This window comes from Hylobates moloch, unplaced genomic scaffold (assembly GCF_009828535.3).
Source record: "Hylobates moloch isolate HMO894 unplaced genomic scaffold, HMol_V3 SCAFFOLD_13, whole genome shotgun sequence".
Taxonomy (NCBI): Eukaryota; Metazoa; Chordata; class Mammalia; order Primates; family Hylobatidae; genus Hylobates; species Hylobates moloch.
Window position 1 is genome coordinate 54,734,471 of NW_026652288.1, and position 26,520 is coordinate 54,760,990.

At 34.4% G+C, this 26,520-nt stretch overlaps 1 protein-coding gene across 1 annotated transcript in view; it reads left to right on the plus strand.

Annotated features, from left to right (window-relative positions):
- Nucleotides 1-26,520, plus strand: part of LRRK2 (leucine rich repeat kinase 2) — a 124,585-nt gene that overhangs the window by 53,784 nt on the left and 44,281 nt on the right. Inside the window, exons 18-30 of the mRNA XM_058426191.1 lie at nucleotides 242-459; nucleotides 3,075-3,325; nucleotides 3,884-4,032; nucleotides 7,524-7,617; nucleotides 8,684-8,870; nucleotides 10,518-10,699; nucleotides 13,507-13,736; nucleotides 14,144-14,271; nucleotides 15,471-15,689; nucleotides 19,004-19,205; nucleotides 20,230-20,318; nucleotides 25,003-25,190; nucleotides 26,060-26,214. Coding sequence (XP_058282174.1) covers nucleotides 242-459; nucleotides 3,075-3,325; nucleotides 3,884-4,032; nucleotides 7,524-7,617; nucleotides 8,684-8,870; nucleotides 10,518-10,699; nucleotides 13,507-13,736; nucleotides 14,144-14,271; nucleotides 15,471-15,689; nucleotides 19,004-19,205; nucleotides 20,230-20,318; nucleotides 25,003-25,190; nucleotides 26,060-26,214 — 2,292 coding nt within the window. The remainder of the gene's footprint in view (nucleotides 1-241; nucleotides 460-3,074; nucleotides 3,326-3,883; nucleotides 4,033-7,523; nucleotides 7,618-8,683; nucleotides 8,871-10,517; nucleotides 10,700-13,506; nucleotides 13,737-14,143; nucleotides 14,272-15,470; nucleotides 15,690-19,003; nucleotides 19,206-20,229; nucleotides 20,319-25,002; nucleotides 25,191-26,059; nucleotides 26,215-26,520) is intronic.

The window sequence follows — 26,520 nt, forward strand, 5'->3', positions numbered from 1 at the left end:
CATCCTTTCCTCCAGTTTTCTTTCTTTCTTTCTTTTTTTTCATGCCACTTACACCACCTGATGAAATGCTTTTTATTTACTATTCATCTCTGCCACTGGATAAACTCCATAGTTTGGTTTTCTACTGAATCTTCAGTGCCTTGAAGAAAGCCTGATTGCTAGGAAGTGCTCACTCAACTTTTACTGCATGAATTTAAATTATTTGCTTATATTTCCATTGTTTGTTTGTTTTTGACAAAAGGGTCATCAAAACTTCAATCCCATATGAAGCATTCAGACAGCATTTCTTCTCTGGCTTCTGAGAGAGAATATATTACATCACTAGATCTTTCAGCAAATGAACTAAGAGATATTGATGTCCTGAGCCAGAAATGCTGTATAAGTGGTCATTTGGAGCATCTTGAAAAGCTGGAGCTTCACCAGAATGCACTCACGAGCTTTCCACAACAGCTGTGTGAAGTAAATTTAATTTATCCTTGTAACTTTCAAGACATTTGAAGAGCTTCTGTATTTATATCTAATTTGCATAACTAAGTCGTTTAAAAGAACATTCTACTTTTGTGTCACTGGGTGATAAGTCCCCCGTTCTTCTGGTTTTTGCACACATATCTTAGTCTGTGTGATGTCTAGGAGCATCTTTGAGGGCAGGCAATGGAAACAGATCTGATTAGAAAGGAATTCCAGGTTCTGTACGGAGTACATGTTAAAGTCTATCAAGTGTATATTGATTATACTTTAATCATTTAATTCAAGTAAGACAACTTCAACTATTTAAATTATATTAGGTAAACTAGAATTAGATCTGGTTTGGTAGGTAGTACTGGCTCTGACTCAGCTACAACTGTGTGACAATATGAACATGTCACTCCGCCTGCTCTAATCCTTCATTTTCTCATCTGTAAAATAGAGATTCAACTAAATGATTACTGAACCTTTTTTTTTCAGTTTAAAATAATGTGTAACTTAAAGATTTTTTTTTTGGTCAAAGTTCCTGTCTTGTAAGAATTAAAGTATAACATAGTTTGTTGATAGGATAGCTCTCTGAAAATTGACTTTGCTCACCATTTGTATGTACTACACATCAAAATAGTTTTGAAAGTCAAAGAAGATATCATAAAACTTAAAATTATTTTAATGCAAATGTTTAAATTGTTAAATTCTCAAGGCTGGGCATGGTGACTCATGCCTATAATCCCAGCACTTTGTGAGGCTGAGGCGGGTGGATCATTTTGAGTTCAGGAGTTCAAGACCAGCCTAAGCATCAGCAAAATCCTGTCTCTACCAAAAATACAAAAAATCAGCCAGGTGTGGTGGGGTGCACCTGTGGTCCCAGCTACTTGGGATGCTGAGGTGGGAGGATTGCCTGATCCTGGGAGGCAGAGGTTGCAGTGAGCCAAGATCGACCACTGTACTCTGGCCTGGGCAACAGAGTGAGACCCTGTCTCAAAAAAAAAAAAAAAAAAAAAGTCTTGTTGCAAATGCATTTCCCTCTTTTTAAGCCTAAAAAATTAATCATAATTTTGAGATGTTTTAAAGACAACATTACATAAATTTTAAGTATATTTAAGGGATATTTTTTCTCTAAAGTTTTTATATCTGGAGACAGAGAGAAGAAAGAAAGGTGACCCACTCCTCCAGCCATGCCCTAATGTCTAAAATGTATCTTTCTCTCTTCTTCACGTCTTTGCCTTGCTAAATACTTCAAGCCACCCAGGGCTCAATTTAAATGTCACTTCATCACTCTCTGCTTCTCTTCCTTTTTCCTTCTACCCTCCAGCCAACCTACCCACCTAGCCTCCATGTCCGTAACACCTGATGCTTTCCACCTAATTCTCATTCAGTCATCCAATTTGATTTAAAATACCTTTGCCCCCACTAGACTGTGAACTCTTTGAGGACAGGACTTGTTTCAGGCTTGTTTCTGTCTATTCCCAGTGCCTAATGAGACCTAACATATGGTAGAAGTTTAGTAGATACTTACTGAATTGATTTGTGGAGGAATTAATGTCTGAAACTTGGTAATCCTTCAATTAATATTTGTTAAATGAGCAAGCAAAATAACTCTGGGATTTAGTCTAGTTAAAACAAAGAGAATTAGAAGAGACTGTGACAAGGTGAGACGTGCCGGCATTCAATGACTGGACAAGCTCAGAACCTTCTCTTAGGGAAATTTCAAAATGACACCATTAGATGGCACTTTGTTTGTTTGTTTGTTTGTTATTGTCAAAGGGTCTCATCTATGTTCCTTTTATAAGAACATTTCCTGATTAAACCTTGGGAATAGTTTTAAAATCTTTACTTTGGAATAAGTTATGAGGGTCTGAAACAAAGGCAGGAATTTTGAAACAACTTCTGGGGCAAAGAGTCATTAATAAGCCTCTATAATCATATCAAACTCTAGAATTTCTTGTGTGGATAAATATATTGATAAATAAAGAAGAGCATAGAGAAGTGATTGTTTTCGGCATTTTAGCTCTTTGAGTGTATTATGTACCAAAGTTTTAAAAAATTGATATAATGTGTAAGTAGGGGTTTGCTATTATCATTGTAAAATTAGAAATTGCTTACAAATAGAAAGTAGATATTTGAAACAAAGAGTTTCATAAAAAAAAAGGAGGTTCTAAAATGAAACACATTATAAGTAACTATTTTTATGGTTAAATCTTAAATATATCAAAATATGTAACAATTTCTGACAGCATTTAAAACATATTCCCAGGGTTATGTTGTCCTTTTTGTTAAATCATTAATTCAAGTATTTGTTGAGGCCTATTCTGCTTCCATTTTGCTCTTTCTGGAAATAATTTACAAAAAAGCTGAAGGAAGCTTTCAACTCTATTTTTGTGAACCTGCTTTTTACAGTCTACCTGTTGTAATTTTTCTGGTTTTACCCATGCTCTAGGCAGAGACGATTGGGCCAATCAGTATACTGAAATTCTGTTGTGGATTGTGTTTTCAACTTTTTGAAAATTCTTGATGGTTCTAGTTACCAGAGGTGTGTAAGGCAGAAATATTAGCTAGACTTAAGTTCCTCAGATGGTTCACTTTAGAATTTTAAACTATTGTCTTTTCAGACTCTGAAGAGTTTGACACATTTGGACTTGCACAGTAATAAATTTACATCATTTCCTTCTTACTTGTTGAAAATGAGTTGTATTGCTAACCTTGATGTCTCTCGAAATGACATTGGACCCTCAGTGGTTTTAGATCCTACAGTGAAATGTCCAACTCTGAAACAGTTTAACCTGTCATATAACCAGCTGTCTTTTGTACCTGAGAACCTCACTGATGTAGTAGAGAAACTGGAGCAGCTCATTTTAGAAGGGTAAGAAAGAGCTCATTAAAAATAAAAGGGTTGCCTAAATATGCTGATGTTAACAAAATATGCTGACATTTTTATAGCAATGAGTTTTAACAACATGGTGAAACTCCATCTCTACTAAAAATACAAAAATTATCCCAGTGTGGTGGTGCACACTTGTAATCTCAGCTACTCAGAGGCTGAGGCATGAGAATCGCTTGAACCCAGGAGGTGGAGGTCGCAGTGAGCCGAGATTGTGCCATTGCACTCCAGCCTGGGTGACAGAGGCGAGACTCTGTCTCAAAGAAATATATATATATATAATATATATATTTATTATTATATATATAATACCTATATATTATATATATACTATATATATAATACTTGTTATATACATAATAAGAGACTGAGGCAATGAATATTACAACTTTTATCAACTGACTTACATTTTCACAACTAATTTTTAAATTAATAAATCCTCTTTGATGCTATTCTTTGAAAGCAAATCATTTTTGATATTTTTTCTTTAAAGCATATGGATTTATGCAATTTAATCATCATCTTGTCTCTTGTGACTAGAAATAAAATATCAGAGATATACTTCCCCTTGAGACTGAAGGAACTGAAGATTTTAAACCTTAATAAGAACCACATTTCATCCCTATCAGAGAACTTTCTTGAGGCTTGTCCTAAAGTGGAGAGTTTCAGTGCCAGAATGAATTTTCTTGGTAAGTGTTCTGTGTGGGTCTCCTCCTTACCAGGCCCTCTAAGTTGTACAAGATGAGTCATATATGGACCCTTTAGTTGGGGATTTAAAGGTGGCATTTCAGTTTAAATATTATGCTGGATTTAAAAAATAAAGTTAGCAGGTTGGCAATAAAACAAAATGCTATCAAACTATGAAAAGACATGAAAGAAACATAAATGCATACTGGTAAGTGAAAGAAGCCAATCTGAAAAGGCCACATACTGTTCGTTCCCAACTATAAGACATTCTGGAAGAGACAAAATTATGAGGACATTAAAAAGATCAATGGTTTTCAGGGGTTAGGGGAGGGAGAGATGAATAGGTAAAGGACAGAGGTTTTTAGGGCAGTGAAACTGTTTTGTATACTACAGAGGGGGATACGTGCCATTGTACACTTGTCAAAACCCATAGAATGTCCAGTATAAAGAATGAACCCTGATGTAAACTATGGACTTAGAGTGATAATGATGTGTCAAATATTGGCTCATTGACTGGAACAACTGTGCCAAACTAATGCAAATTGTTAATAATAGGGGAAAATGTGTGTGGGGTGGTGGTGTTGAGGGGAGAAGGGATATATTGAAAGTCTCTGGACTGTGTGCTCAATTTTTCTGTGTATCTAAAGCTGCCCTAAAAATAGTCTATAATTTTAAAAAATTATCACATTTTTATTGTCAGAGGTTAAAATGATAGTTACTTGGCCTACTGTGTAGTACACTGTGGTTCCTTTTAGTCTTAAACTAAACATGCACATGGCTGCCTGAGCAGGGTAAGGCATCCTGATACTGAAATATTTTTTTTCATACTGAAGTTTCTTCAGCAACTTTTTGTATGATAAATATGATTACTCTTATTGCTGTTGTTAAAAATAAAATTAATCATTTAATGGTTTTCAAATTAGTGAAGCTAATGAATATTCATTCAGCTCTTGTGCTTTGCAAGACATTATAATAATGCAAATTATTGTCGTCACTTTTATTAAAAGTTGTAGAATCCCCTGCCTTCTCTTAGCATATGAAATAATAGAGGAAATTATGTTCATTTGTATCCTAAATGAACATCTTAATATTAAGGAACAAAATACTTTTATGACAATAAACAGGAATTCCCCATATTTTATTTTCCTTCATAGAGAATATTCACATCTTGTTACCCATGTGATTATTCTATACCTGACTCAGTAAAATAATTTTTAATTCTATTTAATAGCAGAATATGGCTTAACTGCTTATTAATGGTATTTTAATTTGTCAGAACTTTCAGAAACTAATAATGATCAAAGCCATCTTAATTTGGGTAGTATTTTCCTCGTTTTCTGCTCCCTGCCTTCCTCCTACCCTCCTGAATACTGGCCACTTTCCAACCATGATCCTGAAACTGGGGATAGAGCTGTTGACTCGCTAGTAAGCAAAGCAAACTCGGTCTCTGTCCTTAAGGAACTTGTGATTAAGTTCAGAGCACAGACAAACATTAAGTAATGGTGGCACAAATAAATATAATTTTATATTGTGGTGCCTTCTGTAGAAAAGTTTCAGGATGCTCTGTGGTACCTCAGGAGAATCTGATTCAGACTGTGGAGTCAGGAGAGCATTTCTGTGCCTGTGACATTTAAGTTGGGTCTGGAAAGAGGAGCATCCAAAAGGACCTTGAAGCTTGTGTATGGTCAGCGTGTCATCTCAGCTGAATCTCACAATGACCCTAATGGTCGTACCTAGGACAGGTATGACCTCTGCCCAGTTGAGGAAACTGAAGCAGTGAGATTTTTTGTGTGACGTTTATAGGTGCATACAATTAATTATCTTGTTGGGAAAGTTTGAATGGACCCCAGTTCAAAATCTGTTTGCTTTGCACTACACAACCTTAATAGTTTGAGAAGTGGTCTTACATTTAAGAAGCCCCATGGAGGTGACATCTGAGCAGGACCACTAACCATTAAAAAATAATCCCATGTAAATGGTGAAACCCTGTATCTACTAAAAATACAAAAATTAGCTGGGTGTGGTGGTGTGTGACTATAATCCCAGCTACTCGGGAGGCTGAGGCAGGAGAATCACTTGAACCAGGGAGTTGGAGGTTGCAGTGAGTGGAGATCATGCCACTGCACTCCAGCCTCGGGACAGAGCAAGACTCCGTCAATAAATAAATAAATAAATAAATCCCATGTAAAATAAAGTTTTAGTTCTGTGGCCTTATGAATGTTTTCCATACAGCATATGAAACTCAAGACTCTGAAGTCTTAAGTGGAGAATCATTTCTACTCATTTATTTTGCGAATAGGTGAGGTATAATATGTATCTTTCTGCTTCTCAGGAAGACAGCTTCTAGGAGTGTCCTGGAACATTTTGACCCTTGAAGATTGTCTAGATAAATCATAACCCATATTTTTAACCTTGAAAATGCTAATAACTAATTCCTCAAGCCGTTTTCTTAGAACTGTAGATTTATAGATCTCTCAAGTGTCTTAGCATTCATCTGATCTAGCTGCACTCTTTTACAGATAAGAAAAGAGGCTGTGTGATTTTCTATTTCCCAAATTGTGTTTCACAGAATTTTATTTCTTGGAGGTACCTCATACTGCATTTCCTTCTTAAAAATTCATAAAGTAGGCCAGGTGCGGTGGTTCACGCCTGTAATCCCAGCGCTTTGGGAGGCCGAGGCAGGCAGATCACAAGGTCAGGAGATCGAGACCATCCTGGCTAACATGGTGAAACCCCATCTCTACTAAAAATACAGAAAATTAGCTGGACATGATGGCACGTGCCTGTAATCACAGCTACTCAGGGGGCTGAGGCAGGAGAATCTCTTGAACCTGGGAGGCGGAGATTGCATTGAGCTGAGATTGCGCTACTGCACTCCAGCCTGGGCAACAGAGCGAGACTCTGTCTCAAATAAAAACAAAAAATAATAAAAATAAAATAATAAAAATAAAAAAACTCAGATATTTTACTTTATTTTACCGAATGTTTCCCAATCTCTTAAGATTATATGATCAAAGAATACTTTTATTGAATAACACCCATTATTATTCCATAGAGCACTCTTTATGAGCTAGTACCATAAAGAATTTTTGTCCTTATACTGCATTTTAGTAAAGTGTTCATAGTTGTTTTGCTATAGTTATTTAAGAGTAATTCGAGTTAATCTCTATGGTATATAATAACATCACACATAATTTGAAATGAATATTCTAAGAATTTTTACTTTGTACAAATGTTGGGTAGACAAATTTATATTTAAATAGCTGTTTAGCTTCCAGGTTAAACGGTTCTGGTAAGTATAGCATATTGTTTTATTGTTTAGTGGAAGTATTAAGTCTATTACCTTATTTTTAAAAGTGGATTTTTAAAAATTGTCAGTGTGAGAATGGAAATCAAATTAAGTGACACACCATTGGTAGCTGTTCTTATTTTTGAATTTAATGGAAATCTGATTAAAATGATTAAAATGTTTATCTCATTTTTTTTCTTTTAGCTGCTATGCCTTTCTTGCCTCCTTCCATGACAAGCCTAAAATTATCTCAGAACAAATTTTCATGTATTCCAGAAGCAATTTTAAATCTTCCACAGTAAGTTTATTGTTATTTTAATTTTAAAAGCACATTAGCTGGAACAGAACCTTTAGAAACATGATTTCGATTTAGTCATATAGAGGTAATTGATTTCTAAACCTACTCGGCTTGATCTTCTTGTATGTATGAATGATTTTCACTAGATAAAAGACCCAACTCATTACTTAAAATGGAAACTTTTATGTTTATTTAGTGGATCATTGTGTAAAAACAACTTAGGATTGTTTAATTAATTGCTGTATTAGTATAATGAAATGAGATTATACTGGCTATTACTTTAACTTTTAAAATTTTAATTGTTTGTGGAACTTGATATGTTGCCAAAATACGCTTAACTTTGACATTATGCTTAAGTTATGTTTGAGTGAAATTTTGGGTGAAGATTAGGTGAGTTTATGTAGTTCCAGGTTTTTGAGATATTTTGGTTAATTTCATGAAACCTGAAGCTTCCTGTTAACTTTAAATTCAGGCATTAATTCGATCTTCAGTGTGTTGTAATCTTAAATGCTATTCTAATTATATCATACATGATAAACCAAATTCATAAAGATATATGCGTAAATCTATCTTTTCCTTTGTTTTCTTGCTGTCAGCTATTCCTTCAAACACTATGGCTTTTTAGAATTGAGACTAAAATGCTGCTTGCATGATGCTGCAATGAGCTCTTCTGTGAGCTTATATTTTGGCAAACAATAATTAGAATTTAGCCATAGAGAGTGTTACACAAACCTATAATAGCTAAATTACATCTAGCTTTAGAATGTGTCGAACTGTTCTAACCACTCTACAGTGATTCATCTCTTTAATCTTCCTAATAATCCCCTACGATAGCCACTGTTATTATCTCCACTTCATAAGAGATGAAGTAACTTGCCCAGAGTCATGGTTCTTAAACGCTGGTGGTTCAACTTCAGGCTCTCAAATCACATGCATACTCACATGTCAATAATGCTAGTTTTGACGTTACACCTTATTCTCACCCTGGGGAAAATTATTTGTGATGTTATTTCATGTATTTTGGAAATACTCATTTGGTTTATGTCTTTCCACTGTATTGTTTTAGCTTGCGGTCTTTAGATATGAGCAGCAATGATATTCAGTATCTACCAGGTCCTGCACACTGGAAATCTTTGAACTTAAGGGAACTCTTATTTAGCCATAATCAGATCAGCATCTTGGACTTGAGTGAAAAAGCATATTTATGGTCTAGAGTAGAGAAACTGCATCTTTCTCACAATAAACTGAAAGAGGTAAGATGATTATTGCCACTTAAAAAATATACTTTATGATTTGTATCATCATAAATTATCATTTTAAGTGATATTTAGCTTCTAAACACCAATTTCATGAAACTAGAAGCTTCCTGTTAACTATAAATTCCTGTCAACTATAAATCCAGATTTCCATTAAATTAAAAAATAAGAATAGCTATTAATGGTGTGTCACTTAATTTAATTTCCATTCTCACACTGACAATTTTAAAAAATCTACTTTTAAAAATAAGGTAGTAACCTTAATACTTCCACTAAACAATAAAACAATATGCTATACTTATCAGAACCTTTTAATCTGAAAGCTAAACAGCTAGATATAAATTTGTCTACCCAACATTTGTACAAAGGAAAAATTATTAGAATATTCATTTCAAATTATGTGTGGTGTTATCATATAACATATTATAGATTAACTCAAATTACTCTTAACTGTTACTTAACCATGAAAAAACAACTTCAAACGCTTTACTAATATACAAGATAGTATAAGGATAAAAATTCTTTATAGTACTAGCTCATAAAGAGTGTTCTGTGGAATAGTAGTGGATGTCATTTAGTAACTATAAATTCAAAATAAGCATTGTAAATATCAATGCCATTCAACTTTTTTTTTGTTTTTTAAACAAGTTGTAAGCCTACCCTATGGTAAATGGATATGGTAACACAGCATCATTTCTTCAAAAAATTACTTTTGTGCTATATTTTTAAAGGATTATATGAATATATACATAATTATAGATAAATGTGATGCTGTGTGTCATTATATCACCAAATCTCTGTCCAATCTGTTAACAGACTCTTAGATACTCCATTTTTCTCAAGTTATTGCTGGCCTGTATACTGTATTACTTGTTTTTCAGCTTTCTTTGGTACATTCTTAAATTTCTGCATTCCGCCAGTATGCTATCACCCTAATGGATCTTTGTTTTGCTCCATTCTCTCTGTTATAAATCTGAAACTGATAATCTGTTTGTCTCAGGAAATATTTTTTTTCAAGTTCTAGTGTATTGCCTATAAAAACCAAAAGAATCAAGTGTCTGACACTGTGACGTTCAGCAAAACTGTGCATATATTTTGCTACCTGATTTTTGGCCAGCAAATGAGTGTTTTCTATTATAAATATAGTATATATTGCTTAAAAATTTGGAACAGAAAAGAAATTACTCCAATTAGGATTCCACCTGAAGTATAAGCATGTAGCTGTACTTTGAAAACACCAAATTGCATGCAGGTTTGTAGTGACTAGGTCTTCTTGCCTTTACTGAAGGAGCAGAATGAAGTCACAGATAATCGATAACCAAATCCATTTTGTGGTAAGAACTTCCTTACTTTCAATGTCTTGAAGAGATGAAGTATGTTACCAAAGGAGATTGGGTTTTTTAGTATTACAGATGAGTGACATAGAGATTTTGGGAGTAAGTTTTTATATGTAAGTTTTTATGTTTTTAAACACATACTGACAACTTATGACAAACCTTTGGAAAGTTTTAAAACTCTGTTGAAAGGTTGTGCAAGCTGCTGATGGAATCTGTGAGCCTTTCTTGTTTCTTGTCATCTTGTTTTTTGGCAGAACACATTTCTTCCTTCCCACCAACAGGTTTTGCCCTTTTTTTTTCCATTAAGATTCCTCCTGAGATTGGCTGTCTTGAAAATCTGACGTCTCTGGATGTCAGCTACAACTTGGAACTAAGATCCTTTCCCAATGAAATGGGGAAATTAAGCAAAATATGGGATCTTCCTTTGGATGAACTGCGTCTTAACTTTGATTTTAAACATATAGGATGTAAAGCCAAAGACATCATAAGGTTAGATGATTTTTTTTCTATTTGGTTTTACTAAATTTATTTCAGATTTTCTACTCTCTGTGACTTTGATGGACATATATCGTTACGATTTAGGGAAAAATGAATAGTAATATTTGGCATTAATATGCTGTGTGTCATTTGCCTTTCATTTAATGAATGTGTTTCTGTGGTGCCACTGTAGAGATTTTTCATTATTCTTAGCCAGGCTAATGTTGACAGCGGCTTCTCCTCCTTCTGTTTCTTTTCAGTGGAGTAGACTCTAAAAGAAAGTAAGTATTGCTCTTTGGTCTCTTGTTACCAATTACATAATCTAAAGAACTATAGCACAGTATAATAACTTCTCACACTGTATTTCATATAGCAACTAGTTAACATATGCTTCTTACATCTTAAAGCATTGTAGTTACTGACATCATGTGAAATTACTAACTTCTATTTTGCCCATTAGGATGAGTAATCTACTCACCTTGATCAGTTTTGAAAGCATCTAAACTTCTCAAGCATCACTGTTTCTGGTCTTTACACTTTAAGCACTTTAAATATCTTTGGTAATGGATTTTATCCTCCTTTTTGTTCCCTTTCAGCACATCGGTCTTACTACTTTCTCATAAAATCCTTTGCTCCCTTTTCCACAGTTACTGTATTAACGCTGCAGACCTTAGCTCTGTCATCACCTCTCAAATTGACTGTAATATCCACCAAGGCAGAGACCATTGCTGTGTTCACTCACTATTCAAATCTTGGCACCCAACACAGTGCCTGGCATACAATTAATAGTTGTTTAATTACCAGTGATTTATACTTACTCATTCTCTTCTGCCTAAAATCTCTTAAATTTATATTTAACTTCATCTGTTTTTATGAGGAAGGATTTTGTTTTCTGAACTCCTGAGCTTTATTTCATTTTAAAGGAAAGAGTTTGTTAACTTTTGTGCTAATTGTGGCTGCCCTTCATCCTACCCAATTATTTTTCTCTCTTGAAACTGGAAAAGATGGTCATATAAAAACTGGTTTAATTCTTACTAAACATCTAGTAGAACTAGCTTTCAGCGTATTATACTGTATTATCTGACTAAATATTTTTAATATTTAATATTTAATTTAATATATAAGTAAATATTTTTAAACATGTTTAACATTTTCAGAAAAGACAGAAAGACCTAGAGCAGATTAGAAATTGTAGGCATCATTTGCTTTTTGAAGAAAGACATTTTTTCAAATAGTGGTGCATTCTTAAGAAATAAATCAAGAAAAGTAATGTTGCTTTTTGGCCATATCATCAGGAATGTTGGTCAGATTCTTATTAGTTACAGGAATGAATTGGTCACTCCTCTGATGTAAAATTCACTTATGATTTAGTCTTTTTCTCTAATTTGAAACTGTGGCAACATTTTAACATATTTCAAAATATATCTTTCTCTAGCCATTATATTTTTGATAACACTTTAACTCTACTACTAGTTTAAAGGTGGTTTTTTAGCTACCTAAACACTTCTATTTAGTTCCGTTTTTACATTAAGATCATTAGGAATGAAAGCATGTTAACATCTGCTGATAGTATAATAGTTTATATTTATTTATGATGTTATGTGATCTCTCTATCCATATATACTATTATATGCATATGTGATATACATGAATATATAGCTATACATCATATATACCATATATGAATATATACACACACATATATAATGTAACTAATATGACCCTATTATCAAACTTTATTATAACAGTATACATATATCTCTACCTTGTTTCTATGTCATACGGACTTTGTGAAATTTTGAACTTTATAATTTATAGGGTTTTTCTTCTCTCTTTTTTTTTTTTTTTTTGAAACTGAGTTTCACTCTTGTCACCCAGGCTGGAGTGCAGTGGCCTGATCTCGGCTCACTGCAACCTCCGCCTCTTGGCTTCAAGCGATTCTCCTGCCTCAACCTCCCAAGTAGCTGGAATTACAAGCGCCTGCCACCGTGCCCGGCTAATTTTTTGTATTTTTAATAGAGATAGGGTTTCACTATGTTGCCCAGGCTGGTCTTGAACTCCTGACCTCATGATCCGCCCACCTCAGCCTCCCAAAGTGCAGGGATTACAGGCGTGAGCCACCCCGCACCTGGCGTATAATTTATAGGGTTTTTCGTATTATTTAAAAACATTAGAATATGTACATATGTATGTATATGTGTGTATATATAGAGGTATATGTATGTTGCATATCATATTCTAATTAGGATTGCAAACATATTTTGGCCTTTTCATTATTTCTGGTGATAGTGTAACATGTTTTCTTTGGTGATTTTACCAAACATTATCAACTACCCTAAAATCTCTAGCAAAATATATGCATTAACAGTACTCTGAAAGACATGTACATTATTAGTTATAGGAGATATGCACTCTTTTGGATACTATATTTTAGAATACTGTGACATGTAAAAGAACTCACCTAAGGGCCGGGCGTGGTGGCTCACGCTTGTAATCCCAGCACTTTGGGAGGCCGAGGCGGGCGGATCACGAGGTCAGGAGATCGAGACCACGGTGAAACCCCGTCTCTACTAAAAATACAAAAAATTAGCCGGGCGTGGTGGCGGGCGCCTGTAGTCCCAGCTACTCGGAGAGGCTGAGGCAGGAGAATGGCGTGAACCCGGGAGGCGGAGCTTGCAGTGAGCCAAGATCGCGCCACTGCACTCCAGCCTGGGCGACAGAGCGAGACTCCGTCTCAAAAAAAAAAAAAAAGAACTCACCTAAATCTCAAGTATACTTTTAAGCAGTTTATTATTTTATTTTTATCTTTCAAATACTAGGTTTCTTCAACAGCGGTTAAAAAAGGCTGTGCCTTATAACCGAATGAAACTTATGATTGTGGGAAATACTGGGAGTGGTAAAACCACCTTATTGCAGCAATTAATGAAAACCAAGAAATCAGATCTTGGAATGCAAAGTGCCACAGTTGGCATAGATGTGAAAGACTGGCCTATCCAAATAAGAGGCAAAAGAAAGAGAGATCTCATCCTAAATGTGTGGGATTTTGCAGGTATTTCTTTCCATAGAATTTTAAAATTCACTTTTACCATTTGTTTGGAACAGGGATTCAAAAACTGAGCTTTCTGTTCTAATATCCAGAAACCTGGTAGACTGTATGAAATTATTCCAAAGCCCTTCACTTCTCCTAATTTTACCCTTGCCTCCAGAATGGAGAAGAACATGGAGGGTTATGTTAGGAACAATTTGGTGCTAGGTACTTTGATCGGTTGCTGACAAATATGCTAAAAGTGGTCAATCCTAGTAAAAACCCAGAATAGTTCTCTAAACATTGTCTGTTGTTTTTCTCTTATTAGTATGCTAAATAATAAATAGTATTATTCTCCCTGATTTTTTTAAAAAGGGATTCTTGCCTGTTGTTTGAAAGATTAAAAAAATTTGTCTCTAATCTTTATTTAGGTCATGAGGAATTCTATAGTACTCATCCCCATTTTATGACGCAGCGAGCATTGTACCTTGCTGTCTATGACCTCAGCAAGGGACAGGCTGAAGTTGATGCCATGAAGCCTTGGCTCTTCAATATAAAGGTGATTTGTTCTGATCATTTGAAAACAGAAAATAATTCATGTGTGTGTGCATGTGCGTGTGTGTGTGTGTAAGTTAATTTATTTTGGGCAAACAATTGCTTCAGTCTCTTTAAATACTTTCTTAAAAGAAGCACTAAAATTTTGAGTTGGGAAACTTTCAGAGTAATGAAGTCATAACATGAAAATGGTACGTTCCATGTTGGTGAATGTTATTGGTAACCCGAAACTCTTTTATGCTGTAAAACTTGGAAATATATATGTTCAACTGTTTTTTAATCATATTTCTTAAATGAAATCTAAATTTTTCTAATTTAAAATAAGCTATATTAAAGAAACGCAATCTCTCTCTCTATATATATCTCATCAACTTTGTACTCAGGGGCCATTTAGTGTGAAATTCTTCAGATTGTATCCTTTAAGTGGTCCCAGATTATTATGCTGTTACATCTGGAATCTCCCTTTTGTTGCTTTTCTATCTTTCCTTTGTTGTCTTGTTGTCAGCTATTCCTTCAAACACTATGGCTTTTTAGAATGGAGACTAAAATGCTGCTTGCATGATGCTGCAATGAGCTGTTCTGTGCATAAAGTCCTTAAAAAGGCTTGTGTCAGGACATTTAACCATGTAATTTGGCTTCATACATGCTTGTTTTGTAATTTGGGTATTTTTTAATGTTTCTTTTATTAACTTTTTTACAGCTAGCCAACGTGAGCGAATAGTACAGTGGCAGTCGTATTTGCTTGAGTGGCTTTTATTCTTTCAGTGTAGACTCCAAATTGATTGACTTTAAAACGGATTTAGAAGATTAAATTCACAGATAAGGAAGAGAAAATATAAGCTATATGACGTTAATTTGATATAATTTGTGGGTTTATGAAACGCTTATTTTATTTAGGAGTGAATAACTCATCTTAAGGCATGAAGATGAGAAAGGAAAACTATACTACTACTGTTATATAGGCCACCTAAAAGGGTGAAGAATTGGATTAAGAAAGGCCAAAAATGACTTTTCAAAATGTCGTAAGGTTACATTTTTTTCTTAGGTTTAAGGAAGAAAGGACAGTTGTTCTTTTCTTCTTCTGAAGTCTGTTAGTTTCTCTTTTCCACTCAAGTGAATGTCACGGAAAGCAAATATCAACAGGAATGTGAGCAGGCCCAGTTTGAAAGCAAACACAAGAGGGTTTTGTGTCTTTCCCTCCAGGCTCGCGCTTCTTCTTCCCCTGTGATTCTCGTTGGCACACATTTGGATGTTTCTGATGAGAAGCAACGCAAAGCCTGCGTAAGTAAAATCACCAAGGAACTCCTGAATAAGCGAGGGTTCCCTGCCATACGAGATTACCACTTTGTGAATGCCACCGAGGAATCTGATGCTTTGGCAAAACTTCGGAAAACCATCATAAACGAGAGCCTTAATTTCAAGGTAACATGGTGGGCTGGTAGAGAAATGTAATTTATTAATTCTTATGTTTTGCGACTGCCTAGAAATGTCAGAAATTTTGAGAAGTGAGCAACTCACTTAAAATTGTGGGGTTTCTTTCCCCATTGCTGTTAGCATTACTAAAGTCCTTTCCATTTTAAAATTATTTATACCAGACTTCATTTCTAATTCACAGCAGTGGGAATAAAAAATAATTAGAGGACCCTGAGGGAAACTAAGAGAATGTTTCTGGGATCCTGAGAAAATGTTTCTGAGAGAGAATCTGAGAAAATGTTTTGGATGCCTTTTCTCATTCAACTTCTTATAGTGGTGATTCAATCACAAGGGTAAAGGTGAATACTGAGGTCTTGGGATCATCTTTCTTCTATTATTCTTTAACTGTTATTTTTCCATTTCTTCCTTTCTTTTGGAATTCCTGTTTTATGGACATCTTGATCTTTTGTGCCACTCCGTCATGTATTTTGTCACTGTGATTCCCATTCCAATTTTTTTTCCCTGCGTATTGTGAGGCAGCTGTTTTATTTAGTCATGAAGACCACTAAACTGGTTTTCAGCAGTGTCTCATTAATTACTTAGTTCATACAAAATGGGCTTTTTATTTTAGGAATTACGTTTTAAATGTTTAAAGTTATCTTCTGGTAAGTCAAATCTTTATAAAACGTAAATAAATCAGTTATCAGAGAGAACACTTTTTTTTAAATACTTGCAGGAAAAAGAAATCTACACTGGGTACTACAGGGAGTGTGGTGTAAACTGTGCTGAAAAATACCCTTGATAGTTCCATATGACAAACATATGATGAATTTCACTTAGTCCATCTTGGCTTAGCTCATTAGCACTAATGATCAAGATACTGGCTGATAAATAGAGTCCTATTTGGCCTGGGCAGTCCCAGCATAATTATTAATAGTGTCCTACTATATTCTCAAAAGTATTCCAATTTGGATGATAAATTATATGGTCACCTTGGTTATAACTCCACGCTGGCCATTTAGCTTAGTTCTGTTCCATTTATATAGATTATGTGTGCTTCACTCCAAAACCTAATGAGCCATTTGTAAAAGTGATGGCTTTTGCGGTGCCCAGGGAGAGAATTTGTATGTTTGTATCCTTCAACACACATTTATTACAGTTATTAAAAGGTTTTATTGATGATAGATGGTAATGTCATGTAAAAATGACATTATTTATTTGTAGATTTATCTATTCTCTTGTTGGACATGTAATTAGAAAGTAATATGACTTAAAGAAAAACAAATACACAAAATTTATTCATCCAATTAATCTCTTAATCCAGGTGTTTTTTTTTTCTGAGACTATATCTATACTTCAATAACTTTGTTGTTACTGAGAATATTTTGAGTTTCCCTTTTTGTCATTGCTGTCAGAGAATGTATCATATCTTTAAAAAGACTTGTTGGAGGATGAATTTGTTTTGAAAAGGCCTGAATTTAGTTGACGCAAAGTCACAGATAAGATGGTTCATTGAGCTGTATCAATACTGCTTTTGTCTAATAGATATCATTACCAATAAATCAGACCAGTTTTTCTTTTGGCACTTATAAATCACCTTTGAAGACAACTTTTTACAAGGAAGTAAAACAAATGCTTTGAGAAATACCAGTATTATTGAAAGAAAAGTATATATTGCTAATGGATGCAGCATTCTGGCATAATGGTTTGAAAACTCATTTGATTGCTTTGTAGAAGAGTGACTCTTTCAGATGACCCAGGGCCTGTGAGCCTGCCAGAACTCGAAAATTCTTTCTTCCCTGAGGTGCTTCGACCTGAATTCAAAGAGCAGCTTTTAATCTATTAGAGATCATTTTTTGTCCTCTCGTTTATCTTTCATATTTTCCTTTGATCTTAGCTCTTCTCTAATCTTTTTCTGTCTCAACCTTATTAACATGTGTCTGTGCGGACACTTTAAGTTTTATTTTTTGGCTCGGCCTGTCAGTGAGCTGATAATCATGCTGAAAGGAGAAGCAGGACAAAACAGAGTTCAATGCTGACAATACTCCTTTTAATCTTGTCCAGCCCATTAGCAGAGCAGGCATCTCTGTAGGCCTTGAGACGTAGTTCTGTAAAACTCATCCCGTTTCTACTTGATTTGCTTTCTTTGAGAACTCTTGTTTACTTTTATATGGAGGTTTCCCTCCTTGGATTAAAACTTAAACCTCAATCTGAAGTTCAATTTCATCTTAATTTATGAATGACTAAGAGAGGGAACATGCAAAGTGGAGGTTAGTGAAATTATCTCTAATTCTCGGGGCTAAGAGATACATGAAAACAGTCTCTTGAGTAACCATTTGCAGGTAAATATGGAAGTAATGGTTATGGTTGTCTCCTTAAGTTTTTAGTCACAAGTAGAAAAAGACCAAGTTAATTTTTTTCTGTGTGTGCTGAATTTCTATTTGTAGTAAGTGTAAGAATTTAAGCAGAAATTCTGATTCGTATTTTCAGGTAAAAAGAATATATAATTTCCATAGCTTCAGAAATAGGGAGAGTTTGCCATCTGGTGGTTCTTAACGGCATTCTGGATATTATTAAGAATTGCATTTCTATTTAAAATTATATTTTAAAAAACGTTTGGAAGGTACTTTTATTGTAGAAACTATCCTCTTAGGGCCATTCTTTAAAAAATCTTATTTTATATATTTCTCATTTTGTAGACAGTGATTAGATTCTAAGAACAACAGAACAATGATCATCCTCTCCTATCAGAATCACTGGTGTTTAGATGATTGCTCATTTTCCCAAGTTCAAGGTTCCATGAAAAACAAAGCTTGAGTGGGATTTTATGTCTCTGGGTTTCACTGTTGATATATATGTCCTGCCAATATAACACTTTACATTTGTTATTTAACAAGCACAAAATTTAATATTTTACCTTGAATATTTAAAATATGCAAAAGCTCTTGTAATTTGTACTGATATGCTAGCATGTCTGTTTCACATTAAGTTTAATGTCTTAGGATATAAAAAATGTTTTTTATGGTTAGTGATTTATCTCATTTTTTGCCATGGAATTTCTGGATAGCAAGATAAATATTTCCATACTATTTTATTTGATATTTCCAAATTTGCCTCTGGATCAACAATTTTCCTATTTTAATTTCATTGTACTTATTCCTTACAATCTAAATAGCTTTTTATTATATTTTGATTTTATTTAAAAATGTACTTCTGAATAATGTATCTGTTTCTGTAAAAACTGTTAGCACTGAATTTGCCAACCATTTGAAAAATACACAGATAAAATAGATTTTTATGGCTTGTCATTTGTAATTTCATAGATCCGAGATCAGCTTGTTGTTGGACAGCTGATTCCAGACTGCTATGTAGAACTTGAGAAAATCATTTTATCCGAGCGTAAAAACGTGCCAATTGAATTTCCTGTAATTGACCGGAAACGATTATTACAACTAGTGAGAGAAAATCAGCTGCAGTTAGATGAAAATGAGCTTCCTCACGCAGTTCACTTTTTAAATGAATCAGGTTTGTGTTTTTCTTTCCTTATTTTCAAAGCTCAGCTGTAGTAACTTATAAAAGTGTTTCTGAATCTTGTATAGAATTTACATTCAAAGTTGAGAGAATATCCATACGGTTCTTTAATAGGCCACTGACTTTCTTTCTTTTTGGAAGATCATCATGTGTGTTCATGACAAATCATGTATCATGTCATAAGAAAACACATTTAGAAATCACCTACGAGTAAAGTAGTGGAAAGAGTCCCTGAGTGGGAGTTAAAATATCTGGGGTCTATTCAGGAGCTGTGGAACCCTGAGCACAGCCATATCCTTTCATAATGTCAAATGAGTTTAGTGCATGTGAAAGTTATTTGTATATTGCAAAGGGGAATTATTGTTGGAATGGTCTAACTGGGACACTTGGAGAATCAGTGGCTCCCTGAGCTGATGCAGCTTCTGAGTGGAAGATCTAGCTCTCTTGCATCAAATACTGATCTCAAAGATGAAAATTCTCAAACCAACTTCAGTGCTAATTGTGTACTTGATCATATTACCTTGCTAGAAATGTGTGAGTTGTTTGGTAGTACTAGAGTAAGTGACTGGGAAGCTGCTTTTGATCCCTAGATTCTGTTGTATAAAAAATAGCTTCCTGTGGTTTATGATCTGTTCCTTTTCCCCATCGTTCTTAAGGTATGCTGAGATATGCTGTGTTTCTCATCTGTATTTGAAAATAAAATATGTCTTTGTAGTGTGTATTCAGCAAGCGAAACAGAAAATTATGAATATCTACTTATGTGTGAAATATGCTCTGTAATGCATGTCAGTGTCTCAAATATGCTTAAGTATGATCATTTTGTGTAGTTTAAAAATACTCCATTATAATATTGGAGCTTTAGACCATAGGATGCACAGCTTCTAGTCCCAGCTCTGCCACTAGCTATGCTGAAATTTCTTCACCTGTAAAATGAGGAAGTTGGACTAGATTTTTTCTAAAGCCCCTTGATATTTGTTCTAGATTCCATGTTTCACTGTTTGATGACTTTTTACTACAGGAGTCCTTCTTCATTTTCAAGACCCAGCACTGCAGTTAAGTGACTTGTACTTTGTGGAACCCAAGTGGCTTTGTAAAATCATGGCACAGGTTGGTGTCTTTTATTTTTGTGGCACGGGGGTTATGGTCAAAGCATAGAACAGATGGCGCCCAGAGCATTGAGTGTTTTAGAGTTTGGGTTTAGTTAAGGCAGAAACTTTTGTGAATTTAGAAAACTGTAGAACATTTCACACAGAAGACTACTTGAAGAGCTTCATAGAAGAAGGAAAGATGTCTTGAGTTCACTTCCATGACTTGGTTTTCAAGCCACATACAGATGTTTGTATCACTCTGCCCCATGCTGCTTTACTAGATCCTGATGATGTCATTGGTTTGGTTACTGAGTCAATTGAATGAAGTCTTTGTGGAAATCCTTGGGGGTAAACACATATAAGAAAATTAGGTTGCTGAGCCTGTGAAACCTCTATCTAGATAACGTGGTGGGGAGTTTTGACTTAAGTGAAATGATCTGAGTTTTAAATGCTTACGATTTTGAAAACTTTGGATGGCCTTGGTTATAGCTATGTTTTGCTTATATTTCACATGGAAAATGATTTTTTCTCCAAATGATAATCCATTACCAATGAGTTTAACTAGTTATAATAATCCATCTCTGGAGCTTTGACATAAAAGACCATTTGAGCAAAACATACTACCTCAGGGCTTTTCAACCCCAGCATGATGACATTTTGGGCCAGATAATTCTTCGCTGCACATTTGTAGGATGTTAGCAGCATTTCTGGCCTTTATATTCGAGATGTAAGTAGTATCCGCTAGCTGTGACAAGCAAAAATGTATCCAGACATTGCTAAATATTGCTTGGAGAATGTGAAAAATTACCCTAGTTGAGAAACATTAGGCTACTGATTTGTTGATGAGTAAAATTTATAGTTTTGCACGTGGCTGCCTGAGTCCCTAAAATTATTATATATTTTTATGTTAGAAATATCTCTTCCAATTAAACCACAAAGGTAATTAAATTCACTTAGACAATCTTGAATAATTGTTCCTAAATTCCATCTAAGGAAAAAAAAGGAAGCTATTGTGAAGAGAGAACTCAGTTGAGGCTAAATCCTGTACCATGGAACTCGAGAGCATATTGAAACATTGCAATCAGCAATTATTTGCAGTGTGTCAGTTATTACTATTTTGGTAGGTACTTTTAAATTAGATTTTCAGCCTTCTGCACATGTGTCATGGATAATGTGATTTTACTCAATTGTTAAATGATAATGGAGACAGTAGTATGACCCAGAGCACTTACTTGAGCATCAGCTTGACCTACATTTCAGTCTCTTTTAATTACTTATTAGCTCTGTGAAATTCCTTAATGCATTAAGCCTTTGTTTACTTACTTTTTAAATAAGGAAAATAACAATTATCTTCTATATTGCCTCCCTGGTTCAGTGTAAGTGAGGGGTAAATGTTAGCTAATTTTATATTGGATCTATTTGGCAATTTAAAGAATGTTAATTAGGAAATTTAAAAAAATTCATAACTATAAAGAGGTACTCATGTAGTTTTGGAAAGTGTGTCATGTATGGGGACAAATAAAAAAGATGTGTAGGGAGCTGCATCCTGTACAGCAAAGGAAGTTTTAAATATATCCAGCAATTTTGTTGTCCTAGCTGGCGCAGGATAGTTATCAGGAGGTAACTCAACTCCATATAGTCAAGGAAAAGCTAAAGTTGCTCCCTAAAGTGGTGTGTTTCCATGTCACTATGGAACACTTGAAGTTGCACACATGTGAGCATTAGGATGGGCATATCTTGTACAGTAGAATAAGGAAGAGGTTTGCATCAGAATTCGCCTTTTAAAAAAATGCAGATTTTCACTATGACTGCAATAAAATTCCTGAAGATTCTGTGGAGTAATTAAGTTGAAACTCCATGAAAGTTATTCTCATTAGCATAGTTATAAATATGATAATTTAAGTAAAAATTAAGTTAATTTGAGCCACTCAAAGTTACTTTGAAAGACAGATTTAAAATGTCAATAAAAGGATAATTTAAATTTCTTATTAACCTAAAAAAGAAGTACCATCATTTTTATTTATGCCAATAAATTGAAATATAATGTCATTTTCTCACTAAGGTTTAAAGGAAATGAAAGCTCTAAATAATCAAGTGAAACCAAGAGCAACTTGTCTGACAGCTATTAGCAAAAATAAATAGGAGTATTCACCTTCATGAATCAAGGCAAGGGCAGGAATAATTTCATGGTGCAGAAGCTCTAATGAGCCCACCCACTGTATGTGCCCTGAGCTGTTAGGTCACTGAACTTATTAAACAAAGGTACCATTAAGGCAGGGAGAAGTTTACAAGACTCATTTAACTGTATGAAAAAAGAGATATGAAAGAGACCTATCGAATTAATCAGGTGGAACATTAAAAAGCTTACATGGCAATTTAACCTTGATAAAAATACATGGGAGAAATACAAAGGAATTTGGAAAATTCTCTTTCCTTGAATAAGGCATCAGTTAGCTATTCAGGTTATTAGGTTGAAGGAATGTTAGGAGCTCTTTTAAAGGTGATAAAGTCAAGATAATGTTGCAGATTTTATTCTCACGTAACAAACCCCCTCGAAACTTGGAGGCTTAAAATGTGAACAATTTATCATTTCTCGTTCTTCTGTGGCTTGACTGGGCTTAGCTGCGTGGTTCTGCTCCACATGATACTGGCAAGGGTCATTCACTTGGCTTCATTCATTAAACTGAGCTGGAAAGTGCAAGAAAGGTACATGCATGTTTTTGGAGTATTGGTGCTTCTCCATGTGGCCTATCATATGGCTAAGTTGGGCTTCCTCGTGGCATGGTGATCACAGAATAATTGGACATCTTTCATGGTGGCTGGTTACCAAGAGAAATGAAGCAGAATTTTTCTGTCCTCTTAAAGGCTAGGCCGAGGTCTGGCAAAAATATTAATTCTGCTACATTCTAGTAACCAGAGAAACAACAAACCTAGCTCAGATTAAAGGGGAAGGAAAATAGACTCCATATGAATAGCACCTGTGTATAGGGATAGAAATGATGTCTCCATCTTTGGAAACTTCCACTACAAATAGTGGTAGCACGCTATAGATCCACTAGGAAAATCAAGCACAAACTCTTTAAAAAATAAGTGTATCTTAGTAAAATAAATTAGAATAACTAGATAATAATGGCTAACATACATGAGGTTAATATGTGCTTTTCAAGGATTAGCTCATGCAATTCTCACAGCAACCTTTCCAAATGGTACTTTTTTAGCCCCTATGATACAGATGAAGAAATTGATTGACAGAGAGGTTGAATAATTTATCCAACGGTACATATTCAGGAAGAGGTAGAGTTAGAATTTCAAACCAAGTAGCTTGACTCCAGGGCCTATGAGTTTATACATTCATAGGGCTGATATTCAAATGAGAGAAAAGAAGTAATAAATAAACATATAATATGTTAAGTGGTACAGAGTGCTACAAAGAAAATATGAAGTGCACTTGGAGATGAATTGTCAAAAAAGGTCTTGGCACTTAAAAAACACTGAAACAGCAAACAATTCTCTTTACTACCTGAACTGTAAGAGCAATCTGGAATTGCTATAAAGTACACAACATGGGAGAAGTCTTAAACAACAGTTTTTATTATTTATAGGCCCATTGCACACTGTCATTAAATACCAATATGTTCAATCAATCATGCATTCATTGATTCAATAAATACTGTACATACGAAATAGAAATACAGAGATGAGTAAGACAAGTTCTTGGGCCTAAGGACTTTATAACCTGGTATTTCACTCAACTACATGACAGCGTAAATAATGCTTGCTTTTGTTTAAGTATTCCTTAAACATTATAGATCTACCCATGAAAATTAAATAAAAACCTCTTTTTAAAGCGAATTTGACAAAGCAAAATAAATTGGAATATATAGATAAATATGCTAAAATTTGTCATATGTACTTTGCATACTTTACACGTGTTATTTCATTCTCAGGGCAATCTAAGACAGTCACTTTTATTATCTCATTTTACAGAGAAGAAAGCTGTGTATTAAAGAAATCAAATACTTTTCCCAAGGTCACAGAGCTAGTAGTAGAGGCTGGATTTGAATCTGGGTTCTGACTGATTTTTAACTGCCCTGACAATGATCAAAGCTCAAAGTATGATCTCTGTGTTAGAAACATCGGGGTTGCTCATTAAAAAAGCCGATTCTCAGGCCTCAACCCAGACCTACTGACCCAGACACTGCAAGTAGAATCCATCAAAATGCAGTAGTTATTTTGAGAATCATGAAACTCTACTACACAGTCTGTCTTCCTATTCATGGAAATCCTCTCCTAGTATATAAATGTGAAGTAATATTTCTATTTCAAACCTGTATTGATAACTGTCTGGAAGATAATTTCCCTGGGAATATATTATTTTTGAGACTGCAAAACAGATGTGAGGTATTGGATTGATCTTTTCATTGTAGCTAGGCAAATACTGATATTCATTGTTTCAGAGAAGTTCAATGATTTCCCATCCGAATTAACTCCCTTAATTTAACAATTTTTTTTTTTTTCGAGAGTGAATGCCCCTCTGGGCTTCTAGGCCACATGGTTGCTAGAGAAATTAGGTACTGTGATGCACTTGAAAACATTGAAATCTTTCTGACTACTTTCACTGAGCAAAGAGACATAAAATGCTTTAAATTTGCGACATTTCAGAAAATAAATTCTAGTGATTACTTATGACTCAAATCTTTCAGATTTTGACAGTGAAAGTGGAAGGTTGTCCAAAACACCCTAAGGGAATTATTTCGCGTAGAGATGTGGAAAAATTTCTTTCAAAGAAAAGGAGATTTCCAAAGAACTACATGTCACAGTATTTTAAGCTCCTAGAAAAATTCCAGATTGCTTTGCCAATAGGAGAAGAATATTTGCTGGTTCCAAGCAGGTAAAGAAAACCTTAAAAAATTAATTGCTACATGGAAATTCACTATCTATTCTTTTAATTGTCAAACTAACTGTAGTCTATAATAGATGTATTAAATAAATAAATATATTTTGCTTCTAGTGTAAACCTCCTACTGACATATATCATTTATTTTGGAATAAAACATTGCATCTGACACTTTAACGATATAGTAAATCAGTTATTTTATGTATGTAGTTACTAGTTGGCTTATCACTGTTAAAATTATTTAAGAAAGGTAAATAGTGGAGATTAATGTGTGTGTATGTGTGTGTGTGTCCCTGTTTGTGTATGTGTGTGTTCTTAAACAACACTGAGAGAGTTTATTAAGCAAGTTCTGAGAAGATAGTGAGTTTTCAACAGAATTTTAAAAGCATTTACGGCATCACAATGGATGCCTACGTTTTAGCCTATACTATGGAAATTTTTCCTACTGCTCTAAGCAAGTGGGAAATGTTATAAAGTAATATGATGTTGAAATGTGCAAATTACATTGATTGATGGATGCAGCCAATTGTAAAAATAAATATACACTTTTTTTCTAGGACATGTATTTTTCAGGATTTATATAAGATTACATTTGTCTATGCGTAACTAATTGTAATAATTTATGTATTAGTGCACAGGGATTACCAAAAATATTTAATGCATCTACATCTGAGCATGCATTTGAATTGATTAATGACCACTGAATTTTTGGTATAGGAAAAACATGTAGTGAAACAACGTTACAAAAAAGCTACAGTTGCTTGGAATGATTACCTTCATTGACTTTAAGCAGTAAAATCATTTGCTCAACATGGGTGGGTGTTTTGTGAGGCTGTATAACCATAGTATCCTTTTGCCTTTAGTTTGTCTGACCACAGGCCTGTGATAGAGCTTCCCCATTGTGAGAACTCTGAAATTATCATCCGTTTATATGAAATGCCTTATTTTCCAATGGGATTTTGGTCAAGATTAATCAATCGATTACTTGAGATTTCACCTTACATGCTTTCAGGGAGAGGTAAGTATCTAGTGAAGACTTACTAGATTTTTAGAGACTATTAATTTAGACTTATTAATTTTTAGAGAAATTAGGGAGATGGCATATGAAAAGTAATATGCCATTTTCTCAGAGTTTACTTGTTTGGAAGGCAGATGAAGAATTAGAAAATAAGCTCATAAAACCTTGGAGTAGGCAATCTAAAGACACACAAGCACGTATAACCTCATCTAATTTGTCAGGAAGAAAGCTCCTTAGGTGCTTACTCAGATTTGGTCATGATTACATTGCAAGGACTGTAATTATCTCTATTCTGTTGCACAGCCA